The 13,789-nt window shown below is 32.7% G+C and overlaps 1 protein-coding gene across 19 annotated transcripts in view; it reads left to right on the forward strand.

The window, feature by feature from the left end:
• ADGRL3 (adhesion G protein-coupled receptor L3) overlaps nt 1-13,789 on the forward strand; it is an 812,769-nt gene that overhangs the window by 731,292 nt on the left and 67,688 nt on the right. For all 19 annotated transcript variants that reach the window (XM_087434392.1, XM_087434383.1, XM_087434386.1 and 16 more), the window contains one exon: nt 9,089-9,257. In XM_087434392.1, the coding sequence (XP_087290518.1) occupies nt 9,089-9,257 (169 nt within the window). The remainder of the gene's footprint in view (nt 1-9,088; nt 9,258-13,789) is intronic.

Consider the following 13,789-nt stretch of genomic DNA (forward strand, 5'->3'; position numbering starts at 1 on the left):
TATCTCATGAATTTTCAAGAACATATCACATATGATTTTATGTCTTTTTATTCCTTACTTTATGGTCAAATGGTTACATTTAGTGAAACATTGCAGTTACTTAGTAGACTTTCAACACTGAAGGTGCAATATATTTATGAGTTAAATTTAGATTTCTCATATAATCCAGAGAACTCTGGCTTTCTATTTTAATGTTCATTAATCTGGATATACCCCATTTCAATTGAGAATGTAAAAATTCATAGTATTTACTAAGCCTAAAGAAACCTTAAGATGAAACACTGTATAAACTGAGACTTTTTTTTTTTTTTGGTGAGGAAGATTGGCCCTTAGCTAACATGTGTTGCCAATCTTCCTTCCTCTTTTTGCTGAGGAAGATTAGCCCTGAGCTAACATCTGTGCCCATATTCCTGTATGTGGGGTGATGCCACAGCGTGGCTCGATGAGTGGTGTATAAGTCCGCACCCGGGATCCGAACCTGCCAACCCCGGGCTGCCGAAGTGGAGCACGCAAACTCAGCCACTATGCCACCGGGCTGGCCCCTGAGGCTTGTTAAATGTAAATATTAAAGATGATTTCAGATCAGTGACTGCCTCTTCCTCTTTGGATTCCTACCTAATATATGAATTTCCAGATCATTTAAAAGGAAACCTAATGTAGCACTGTGTTTGTATTTTTCCCTTTAGTCCCTTTTTTGAGGTCAGAACGTCAATACACAACAGTAATTGTAATAGCAAATATTTATATACTATTTTTATATATTAAAATTTTGTGTTTGTGTATTTTTGTGTGTATTGAAAAAAAGTGTCAAGTCTTTCTATTTAATACACACAACAGCCCTATGAAGTTCTGTATTTATCCCCATTTCACAGATGAGGATTGTGAGGCTCAGAGAAGTTAAATAATTAGCCCAAGGTTGCAGAGTTAGTACAACACACAGCTGGCATTCAAACTCAGACAGACTGATTTGCAAGTCCGTGCTTTCAGTCACTACTTTTCATACATTAATATTAATAAATAATCATACAGTGATATATTTGCTTCCAACGTAAGATTCCAAAATTTTATCTTATTTGCATGAAACCTACCAATTCATTTTTATAAATCTGATAGATGTCGATACTAAATTTTAATAAGTTTGTAGCTGTCTAGGTACAATATAATAACTCATTATTCATTCTCATAATTGATACCCTTAATTTCTTTCATATATAAATTACTTTTTTGACCACATTGTATTGAGTTATAAAAATTTGCATAACATTGAGTTTTGGAGATAATATAATTAAAGTTCTATCAGTCACTGATTTAATATTTATTGATCCTGATTTATTATACTCAATTCTGTCTAATTTCAGACTTAGCCAATTCATCAGCAGGGTGAAATCTGTGATTAAAAATTTAGTATTGGTGTATGCTGTCAAATCTCCAGTATGAGATAGGGACATTGAGGCATGGCAATGAAAATGTTTGTGATATATTCTAAGCCATTTATTTTATTTATTTGGTTCATTTCATTTTTCTCTTAATAAATTTCATATGAACAAAATATAGCAATATAGCTTTTAGTAGTAATACTTTAATAGCAATCAAATCCATACTTGAAATATAATCATCTTCTTTGTTTTTTATAATTTTACATTTATGTTATTTGAATTTCATATTTTTCTAAGAATTTTTATATCTTTAATACTTAGTGATTTAAACATATGACCATAATGAAACATTTTTATATTTTACTCAGAAATATTGAATTACACTCTAAATGACTTTTCCCTTTAATTTTACTATAGTGGTTAAAAAAAGAGATAGAATTGAATATAATAATATAATTCTAGGATGGTATAATCCACTAATATAAAATACATTTGAAAGAAATATAAAGCAGTCAAAATTTCTGTCATAAGTATTACTAGTTGATGGAGCATTTTCAACACAGTGAGGTGTAAACGTGAAATGTTTAGATTTTTCTCTGATCACTACTCTTCACATAGGCTATCTTAAATATCCATTAACCACTGGTAGCAGATATCAATGCTATCTTAGACAGATGTTGCTACTTTGCCAGTCTATTCTGATTATTAAATGTCTACCCAATTTAAAACTTGAATAACATATCTCATTTAAAACATACTTCCTCCATTGCTTGCTAAGATTTGTGGCTAGGGGATTAATATAAGTAAAGGTGTTTCTTTCCTTCCTCTTTCTACTGTTTCATGTATTCTGTGAACATTGCAATCCTAAAAGGCCTTCTAGTTTTAAAGACTGGGAACCCCTGGATTGGCAGTGTGGCAAAGCAGTTCTCAGAGATCACCTTAAGTGGAGTCTATTAGGTTGGGTTGCTGCTGGCTCCTTTTAGAATATGGGTAACTGAATCCTCCTAGTCCTCAGTTTGGGAACCTTGTTGTTGATCGAAGGGCAATAGGGAAAGCCCACTCAACAGACAGATACACAAGTATTTATTACCTTTTTTTTCTTCTGTGAAGAATGAAGAAAACTTTTATCTTGAGAAACTCACTCACATTACCGTTATCATTCCTACAGTAACCCAAACCAAATTCAAGGGGAAAGGTCTTCATTCTTTTGATATAATTAGTTTTATGTCAGGAAAAGTAAATTCAGCTGGATACTGACCATGGAAATACTGGGATACTAATCAGGATAGCTATATACCTCATGATAGCTCTCGTTCTTAGCATTGACCATTCACTTCATTACGAACACCAATTAGCTAAGTCTCCAACAATTCCAGAATGTCTTAATCTTGAAGTTGATGGGATCAACAATTCTGCCTAAGCCATTCATTTTCCTTTACCTATTATGACTTATCAGTGACCAGATCTTTTGGCTTGGGGATTAAATTCACAAATATGCCTCCCATCACTCCATCTTCTTTCACACCAAACCTTACCCATTCTGCTATTTTTAAAAATTACTGTCTATCTAAATATAATAGAAGGGGAAGTTTTAAAGAATTTATCTCCTTTATATCTTGGATTTTAGATAATATTTCCTTCCAAAATTTTGTCAAAAAACAATATTCAATTTTGAATTCTTGAAGTCAGAGAAAGAATATCCTATAACTAACTTGATTCGTTCATGTTGTTTCTGTTCCTTCATCATCTGTCTATTACTGATATGCTATATTATGAGTCATTACATCATAGCATTGATTTATAAGTTGATGTTTTGGTTAAGAAATCTGTCCTCTTGAAGATGTATTTTGAGCTAAACTTCCTTGGGGCTAGATTTTAATAGCCCTTTTGTGTGCTTTGGAATTATTAGAGAATATATAAATATATGCATAATTATTATCAATCTGTGCAGAGAACCCTAAAAATTCCAATCTTGATTCTAATGATCACTTCTAAAGATAATTTTATGACATTAATATTTAAATAAAGTTTTCAATTTTAGATGTTAGTAAGAATAAAATAAAATGGTGAAAGAAAAATGTTTTTACTGAAGAAAGGATGGTCTTCTTATTTATTTCCTGAAAATTGTATGTTCACGATATTTTACTTCATTTTCAATAAGTCTCCACTTTACATTATAAGATAACCTGTAAGTTCCTGTTAGCATCTGCCAAGAGCATCTTAGGCCTTTGTGTCCATATTTTCATAAAACCTTAAAATAACTGCAGTGAAATTGTTTTAATCATTACAAATTGGAATGAGATTTTGTTTCAATCTGCTTTCATTGGTAAATCAGAATGAAAATTAGTCAGCTTTAGAAACTACTTTTGTAGATACGTTTTTTAGAATAGAAAAATTGAATTAATAGCATATGGCTTTCCCACCATAACTGGTAGCAGCATTACCATTAATTTAATTTGGATTTGGTGGAGAGACATTCTAAAACTAGATTTTCTAAGCGAATAGAATATCTGACAAAATGATGGAAGGCACTGACCTATTATAGGTAATCTTTAGTGATTTTTAATCTTGAACCATTGTATATTATTTAGGTCATTCTGGAAGCAAAATTAATGAATGGTACTTCATCCATTAGCGTGAATTTCTATATTGAATATAAACTGGGAATTCTTATAGCTAAAAGATACAAATTAAATGCTTTATTAATTATTGTACAGGTTAAGCCACTGTAAAGAAATACTCTAAAATATAGTGGCTTAAACTTATTAGATAAGAGCTAGAAGTAGGTGATCTAAATCTAATACGGCAGCTCCACAATGATAAACAGCTTCCGTTTCTGGGTCTGAGGCTCTACTGCCACTTTCTCTTAGCAAACAGGGAGGGAAAAATGGTCAAGGGAAGCCCAATTCCAGTCCTTTAATTGGCAAGACCCAGAAATGTCACAGTTCACTTCTGTTCACATTGCACTGCACGCTATTTAAACGCATGGCTATAGCTAACTGTAAGTGAAGCTGGAATGACAGTCTTTGTTATTGAGTGCAGCAACTGGTTGATCCCCACAACTGCCAACAAAAACTGCTGAATTGCACCCTGATAGCTCTCTTTTTGATATTTCACATTAAAGGCAAAATATCTCATTCCAGCAATTATAGTGCCAGTTTTGTATTTTATTTTTTGAAACATGTAGATAGCTTAGTACAATTTTGTAGAGCATTTTTGCATATATTCCTATATGCCAACCTCTGTAAATTTCTTTACTTGATGTTGTACTACACAAATTAAGATAGAAAGAGTCATTCTAATCATGAACTTGGCATCACAGATGGAATATACTGATACAGAGGGAATGCATGTAATGGAATAAATATTATATTATTACATTTTATAACTTTTGAATGTTAATGTAAATACAGGATTTTCTTTGAAGGCATAGTTCACAACTATTAAATAGGATTAATTCTTAGAAATTTTTCTGTCTTTATCTTTCACACATCTCTTCACACATCCATGGCATTATTTAAATATCTCTTGGAATTCCACTTCTTGGCTTAAAACTCTCTTTGAATGTCCTAGTCCAGCACTGTCCAATAGAACTTTCTGTGAAGACAGAATGTTCTAGAACTGTATTGTCCAATATGGCAGCTGTTGAAGCTTTTGAGCCCTTGTTATGTGACTAGTGTGACTAAGGAACTGAATTTTAAACTTTATTTCATTTTAATGAATTTAAATTTAAATAAACCTATATGACCAGTAGTCGCCATATTAGACAGCACAGTTAGTCCCTCTCTCCTGCATCTACAAACTTATTTCTGCCACATATATTTTACTGCATAATATTACTCCTGAAATGTCCTCAAATGAATTTAACTACTCAACATTTATTATTTGGTGTTTTATTCTTTGGGTAAGAAATTCTGTATTTTCAGTCTGACTGTCTAGCTTTAAATAGTCTAATAATAACTATGTAATATTTACTAAACACAATATGTGTCAGGCACTGTTCTAAGCACTTTATACATAATATATCATTTCATTATCATAAGAAACTTATAATTATCGCCGTTTTATAGATGTATAAACTGACACAACCACAGGTTAATTAATTTTTGGCTAAGATCAAATAGCTAGTAAATGGCTGAGCTAGGATGTAAACCCCAGGCAAACTGGCTTCAAATCCCAGGCTCTCACTCCATTCTTTACTCTTTCAGCATTCTGGAGAGTGAGGTTTTTCATTAGTAGTTCTCTTTATTCAAAAGGCATCACAATTCGGGCCTTTCTAAGAGCTTTATCTATGTATGCATAATATCAGAAACTATTGCCTCTGGCAGGAGGTAAGAGAAAAGAGCAGACAGTTTCTCTTCCTTTTCTGTCCTATCACAATTCACTGAGCTGCAACTATGTTTGTAAAAAGATGATCCAAAATGTTCCCTAACTTATCTTTACTAACTTGGCGCTGGGATCTTATTTTATTGGAATGATACTAAATTAATTAGTAAATGTAAGTGATAATGAACTGGTGCTGTATGTTTGCTCCTATTACTATGAAAGATTATTCAAATTTTTTTCTTGGTACACTAACAGAAAGAATTTTAAAGTAGTCAGGATTGATTATTTTCAAAGGGCTATAATGTTCTGATTTAACTCAGGTCAATCACTTGCAAGTTAAAATTACTTAGAAGTGTACTGTCCATAATTAAGTAATCTTACCTACTAATATTGCAGAATAAGGATACCTTTAGGTGACACGAAATCTGTCATTTTAAGTATGCCCCCAAGCCTTTTCCAGATTGCTCATAAGGTTTCTCATTCTCTAGAGAAATGTAATCTCTAAGAAATAAATGTCTCTCTCAAGGCACAAGTAATATGAACACATGATGAAAAAATGGAATTTTTTAGTCTCATAAGGGATATGGCAGTATTGTAAAATTGATTTTATTCCTTGTTATTTAAGTTCTCATGGTCATTTCAGGATTTACCTTCTGGATATAAAGGGAAGGTTATGATTCCTCATAGGGAGGTGGGGGACAGAGGCCTTTGGGGACCAGGAGAATATTTTTCATATGAAATTCTTTGTCATAAAATGCTAATGTTGGTGTTCTTGTCTTTATGTCTATGCATTCTTTAGCTATGAGGATAACAGACCCTTCATCAAGTAAGAATGACCTGAATGGCTGATAAATCCCATTTATCAGTGTGGTCCCATGAACCAGCTGTCAGATCAGTACTGAAAAATCATTAGAGCTTCTGTCATTCACATTGAGGCAGAAGAGCAAACTGTGCAGGAAAATAATCAGGCATACAACTTCTGTGCAGAATAAATATGCTGCAGGTGTATTGCCAAAAAAATTCTGCTTCACCTCTTTTAATTGGATATCACCTGAACTCAGTGCCACAGTAATAGCAACTGCATGTGGTACAGACTTGTTTCGCTGTTAATAGCTTTCTCCTTTCATTGTGATGTGTTCCTCTGTGCTGCATAGGTCCTCATTTCTGTTGTTTGTTTGGACATCATTCATCTAAAATTATTTTGTGATTTAGCGGTATATCTTCAAAATGATCTCATGGGTCTGAAACTACCCAATTTCAATTAACATTAATGAATTTCTATGTTAAATATCCAAAAAGGGAAAAAAATGCCTCCTTCAAAAATTAAATTCTACTTATACAAAATGATGTCTTTCAAATGTGACACATGTCACTTGATTAATGATCTCATTGTTGATGAATACATCTTTTAAATTTCTGAAACAAAGCTACAAGTCTGTACTAATCTAATAAGAATAAACGTAAATGTTAATATTTGTGCTTTTTTCCTTTGTACACTTTAAAGTTACATGTCCTGCAACAATAAACTTAAGATTGGCAACCTATGGGTGACCTTGCTCTAGACTTTCAGTTTGTTCTTCTGGTGAAGAGTCCTTTGTTTTCATTTTCTCCAATACCATTTCATTTACTTCTTCATGCTTTTGCTTATTTTTTTCTTTAGAAATTGGGCTCATTGCAGTTTTATATCAGCATCTCTTGGGCCCATCATGTGTTTTCTAGTGGTTAATAGCTGACTTCAGTATTTTATCCTATCATTTTATTTCTAAATATAAATAGCAATTTTGCCTTGGTTTAATGACAATTCTTCCCATTTTTCCTTTTTCCAGTGTCTGTGAGAAGCTGAGAGCTTTACCTTGAAAGTTCTCATATTTCTGAATTAATTGTAGAATAAAATATTCACATCTGAGATGTTTTGTAATTCATATAAACAAACATGTACATACAATAGCAAGCCTCCTTTAGGGATTCTTTATTCAAGAAAATGTTTCAAATTAAACATGTTAAATTTAGTGGATATTTAAATCTGAAGTATAGTGGCTAATGGTTGTAGAAGAAAAATAGTAAATATTTGAGATTAATTTTACCAATAATTGAGTACTTTGGGACCATGTCTTTTCTGAGATGGAATTCTCTCTGAAAACTTTATTTAACCCACCTTGAGATTATGGTAAACATATGTGATTTTTTTTCCCTTTACGTTGCAATGTTTTAATCCCCATAAATATTTCTTCCTTAGACAATGTAATTGGAGGATAATAGTCTGCTAAAAAGAAATAGTAGTTTACCCTGTTCAGGGAAGGTGTGCTGGGAAAGGAAAGGGTAGATTCATGACAGTAAAAAGATCTAGACTGGTTTGGTCCTATTCTCCTATATACTTAAAGAGGAGTTGAGAAGGATTCCATTTTCAATTATTGGAGTCCCATCTATAGGAAAGATTCTTTTTATGTTGATAGTAAATACGTAACACATAACCACAAATATATGGACTTTTGTCACCCGTTTATTACTATTGCAAATGGCAGCTTGGTGGACACTAAGAGAATGGAGTGAGAGTGAGAATTTGTCTTCCGTTCTAGACTACTTTGTTCATACCACTCCATCCCCATTCTCAGCTTCATTTTCTCCCTTGAGTTTACAGACACTTCAAAGAGATGAAGGTGCCCTGAGTCTTTAAGCCTCTTTTCAACAAAGCTGCCAATTGCCTCATTTACCAAGTCTAGCCCAATATAACCTAGAAGACCAGAATCAAAGGCTGAAAGAAAGTAGATCATGATCTAGAATGGAACTATTTTTTTCCATCCACTGTATCTCATACCTATTCTATGTAACTATAGAATGAGCCAAATAGAACTTTTAAAATTTATACATGTATTCCATATACTGATTCCTTCTAATATGAGTTCTGTTTTTGTTAGTAAACACTAAATTTTTTATGGAAAAAAAGGAAATTTGGAAAAATGGGGTAAACGTGTATCAGATGAACCACTAATGGAGACAGTCCAATCAGACAAATGTTATTATACCAATGAGACCAGCAGAGACTAACATAGCTTTGTAGACTTTTCCCCCCTTGCCATTTACCATAATTACATCTCCATATCATTTGCATATGTGCTGCAAATACATGAATAATTTAATAGGATAAATCTGCTTTTGCTTAAATGAATTTCTGTGTTCATAATATTTTCATTCATGTGTATCTCCTCAAGCTTGAAAACTTGTAGTCTCCATTAAAATCTTAAAGTACTTATACCACCTGTCTTACGTTTTCTGTCAATGAAACTTAGTGTAACATTCTTTTCAGTGTCAGTATTGTTCATATGATATTATTGTGTTAATTAAAGACCAATTATTTGGTAACCCTTAATTTTCTCTTCTCTCTACAGGTCATGGGTTATAGGTGCAATAGCTCTTCTCTGCCTGTTAGGATTGACCTGGGCCTTTGGACTCATGTATATTAATGAAAGCACAGTCATCATGGCGTATCTCTTCACTATTTTCAATTCTCTACAGGGAATGTTTATATTCATTTTCCACTGTGTCCTACAAAAGAAGGTAAGCTAGAATTCTCTATTCAAGAATAAATGGCATACATCGCATGATAGCAAAGCAACCATAGCATAAATCATTCTTGATATGTTTGTTTCTAAGAAATAAATATATAACTTCATTGATTTCATTTTTATAATAGTAAAAACAAAACAGACACAAAATACAAGCATAATAGTGGGTTAATATATTTAACACCAAAAAACAGAATCAAAGTTTTTTCTGATTTGGACAATGCACAAAAATTATATTCTTGTAGACTTGACCTTATAGTCTTTAATATTTTTATTCATACATACATGGAATTTGTGTTTTAGGAAGAAGCTTTTCTAAGATGTTATGGAGGCATGAGACAGATATATATCTCTATATATCTATATCTATATCTATTGGTATGGCATAGGAAATACATATTTTTCTGTTTCTTTAAAAACTAGTTTATATATACTAGAAAATATAAATGTCTAAACATTTTATGATAAAATAACATGTTAATGTTTTTTGAATGAATGATGGCATACTTAGTCATGGTCTCTGTACTTCTTTTCTTTAAAAGCATCTTTTATTAAATCTATGAGTTGGGTGATTAGAATGCAATATTTAATTTTTTTATAATGACCTATTTTTGTGATTCTTCACATCCACCAAGACCTGAAATATTCATCTTCAGAGTTAATTTTAACTAAATACTTTTATTACGTTTTTTTCTTAAATCTCACGATTGATTTTCTCATCTAATGCTTTTTAAATCTGTTAAAGATGGGATTGTTATAGTTCCGATCACATAGACCACTGAGCCAAGACTGTCTGGGTTCAAATCCTACTTCCTCCACTTAAAGGCTTATGTGACTTTGGACAAGTTAATTAACCTTGTCTTGCCCCAGATTTCTCATGTGTAACATGGAGGTAATAATAATAATTATGAGATATTGAGAAATGGCTTTGAAAATAAAATGGCAAAATGTGAATATTTTTTCTAAGAAGGAAACAACAAGACCTAAAATTTTCTTTGGAAAACAAAGAAAATAAAAAGTAAAGATATCTTGCGCTGTGATATTTGGTTTGAGAGACTGATGGGACCTGAAATAAAAGTTGAGAAGGGTGTCCACTTCTCAAGATGAGTCTAATTTTATTCTGTTTCAATTTTATGTGTTGATAGGTATCAAAAATGTATTGACATGATCATAAATACAGGCTAGAAAAGTAATGATGACTCAGGCCTATAAATGCAGGTTACAGAAAAGAGTTATATTAGAATGAATAGATTCTAGTCTAATGGATTAGAATTAACTTAGAAAAGAGGTTATGTTAGAATGGATGAATCTTCCCAAATACTTAGTGTACACATCCCCCAAAATACAGTTGCTTCACCCAATAAGTGTTTATTTTTTGCTCATGGCCCAATTGATGGGGGTGCTCTGTGGAGGGACACAGGCTGATGAAGGCTCAACCAACCTCAATATATGATTTCCATGTCACCCTGGGTGTTAACATCCAGCAGGCAGTCTGAGAAAGAGAACGAGGATCTTGTGTAAAAGGTCTGGAAGTGGCTCATATCACTTCTACTCACCTTCCACTGGATAAGACACTGTCAATGGACCACCTAAACTGCAAGGAAGACTGAGAAACATAGTCTAGCTTTTTTACCCCAGGAAGATGAGGAATTGGGTGTTGCAAACAGCTAGCTGTCTACCATGCTTGATGAGTGTAAAGAGGAGGAGACGTGAATTATGAGTAAGAAGAGAGATGGAAGGAAGGAAGCGTCTGAGGAAAAGAATGAGAATCAAGATGATTTAGTGAATGAAAGACAGGAGAAAATATCCAGAAGTAGACAGTGGTCAGTATTGTAAAACACTTTAGAGAAGTCAGAGCGCCTTAGCACTTGGGGAAAATTTCTAGATTTTGATAGAAGAAAGCCATAACTGTCAACAGAAATATATGTAGAAAGATGGGAACAAAATCAGGAAGTTTTGGAAAAAGATAGCATTTATCCATGTAAATAAGGGAATATTGGGCCATCATAATCAGTTATCCTCAATTATAGTGAACCAGATTTACCTGTATCTTTCTTTTATATATTAGCTGGAAATTTGGACTAACAATATTTAAAATTTTAATGTTAATATAGAAATTTTCTACAGATCAGAAGACTGTACTTTATGCATTAATTATTTTGATTTCATTAATTATTTTGGTTGTGAGTATTTTTTGTTAGCCAATACCTAGACTTTTCCCAATTATTTTTATTTTTCTTGTCTTACAAATACACGTCACTGATAAAACTAGGAATTACACTTGATATCCAGGTAGAGATATTGAACTTCACAATCCAAAAATAAGTCTAGAGTTTTTAGCATATTTGAAATATTTAGCATAAGTGAAATTTTTAAAAATATATGTCATCAAGCTCAATTTTGTGATTTATTAGAACAGAGTTCAGCAAACTACAGCTTATGGGCCACATTTGTCCAGCTGCCTTTGATTTTTACAGCCAGTCAGCTGAGAACGGTTTTTACATTTTTAAACAGTTACATTTAAAATTTAAAATAAGTACATACACAACATACTTGGTTTTGCCTCTTGGCTCACAAAGCCTAAAATATTGACTATCTGGTCTTTCATAAAAAAAAAATTGTCAATCCCTGATTTAGAAGCTTACTGTTATGGTTTATAATAACAAGTAATAAGCATATTGTTCTTTCATCCATTCTGTGTTTTTAATTTTTCAATTTTGGTGGCATTTATTGAGTGTCAAGAACATGACCCAACATCAGAAAATATAGAGAACATGAAATTATTGTTCGCACTTGTTTTCCTAGAAAAAAAAAGATACTTCTCTTTGAAATTGCAGAAATCATCTTAGGAGATTTTTCTTTTATTCCTTTTAATAAATTGAGATATAATGTTGCATAAGTTTAAGGTGTACAATATGTTGATTTGATTCACTTATATATTGTGAAATGGTTACCACTATAGTGTTAGCTAATACCTCCATCACATAATTACCATTTTTTTTTTGTGGTGAGAACATTTAAGATCTCCTCTCGTAGCAACATTCAGGTATATAATACAATATTGTTAACTATAATCATCATCCTGTATGTTAGATCCCCGGAACTTATTCATCTTATAGCTAGAAGTTGCACCCTTTGACCAACATCTCCCCGTATCCTCCACCCCCTGACCTCTGGTAACCACCATTCTACTCTGTTTCGGTGAATTTGGCTGTTTTAGATTCCACTTAATAGTGATCTCATGCAGTATTTGTCTTTCTCTGTCTGACTTATTTCACTTAGCATCATGCCCTCAAGTTCCATTTGTGTTATCACAAATGGCAGGATTTCCTTCTTTCTTGTGGCTGAATAATATTCCATTGTATTTGTTTACCACATCTTTATCCATTCATCCATTGATAGACACTTAGGAGTTTCCATATCTTGGCTATTATGAATAATGCTGCAATGAACATGAGAGTGGGGATATCTCTTCGAGATCCTGATTTCATTTCCTTTGGATATATACCCAGAAGTGGGATTGCTGGACCATATGGTAGTTCTATTTTTAATTTTGTGAGGAATCTCTATACTGTTTTCTGTAATGGCTGTACCAATTTACATCCCCACCAACAGTGCTCAAGGGCTCCCTTTTCTGCATATTCTCACCAGCACTTGTTATCTCTTGTCTTCTTGATGAAGCTATTCTAACAGGTGTGAGGTGATATCTCATTGTGGCTTTAACTTAGATTTCCCTGATTAGTGATGTTGAGCATCTTTTCATGTTGGCCATTTATATGCCTTCTTAGGAAAAATGTCTATTCATTTCCTCCGTCCAGTTTTTAATTGGATTATTTGGGGTTTTTTGCTATTGAGTTGTATGAGTTCTTTATATATTTTGGATATTAACCCCTTATCAGATATATGATTTGCAAATATTTTCTACCATTCTGTAGATTGCCTTTTCATTTTGTTGATTGTTTCTTTTGCTGTGCAGAAGCTTTTTAGTTTGATGTAGTCCCACTTATTGTTTTTTACTTTTGTTGCTTATGCTTTTGATGTCATATCCAAAATTCATTGCCAAGACCAATGTCCAGGATCTTTTCCCCTATGTTTTCTTATAGAAGTTTTATGATTTCTGGTCTTATGTTTAAGTCTTTAATTCATTTAGAGTTAAATTTTGTGAGTGGTGTAAGATAGGGGTCCAATTTCATTCTTCTGCATGTGGTTATTCAGTTTTCCCAACACTATTTGTTGAAAAGATTATCCTTTCCCCATTTAGTATTCTTGGTTCCCTTGTCAAATATCAGTTGACCGTACATGTGAGGGTTTATTTCTGGGCTCTCTATTCTGTTCCATTGGTCTATGTGTCTATTTTTATGCCATTACCATACTTTTTGATACTATAGCTTTGTAGTATAGTTTGAAATCAGGAAGTGTGATGCCTACAGCTTTGTTCTTCTTTCTCAGGATTACTTTAGCTATTTGGGGTCTTTTGTGGTTCTGTACAAATTTTAGGATTTTTTTTTTCTATATCTGTGAAAA

Source organism: Ceratotherium simum, chromosome 8 (genome assembly GCF_057802395.1).
Source record: "Ceratotherium simum simum isolate JZ-2026a chromosome 8, ASM5780239v1, whole genome shotgun sequence".
NCBI lineage: Eukaryota > Metazoa > Chordata > Mammalia > Perissodactyla > Rhinocerotidae > Ceratotherium > Ceratotherium simum.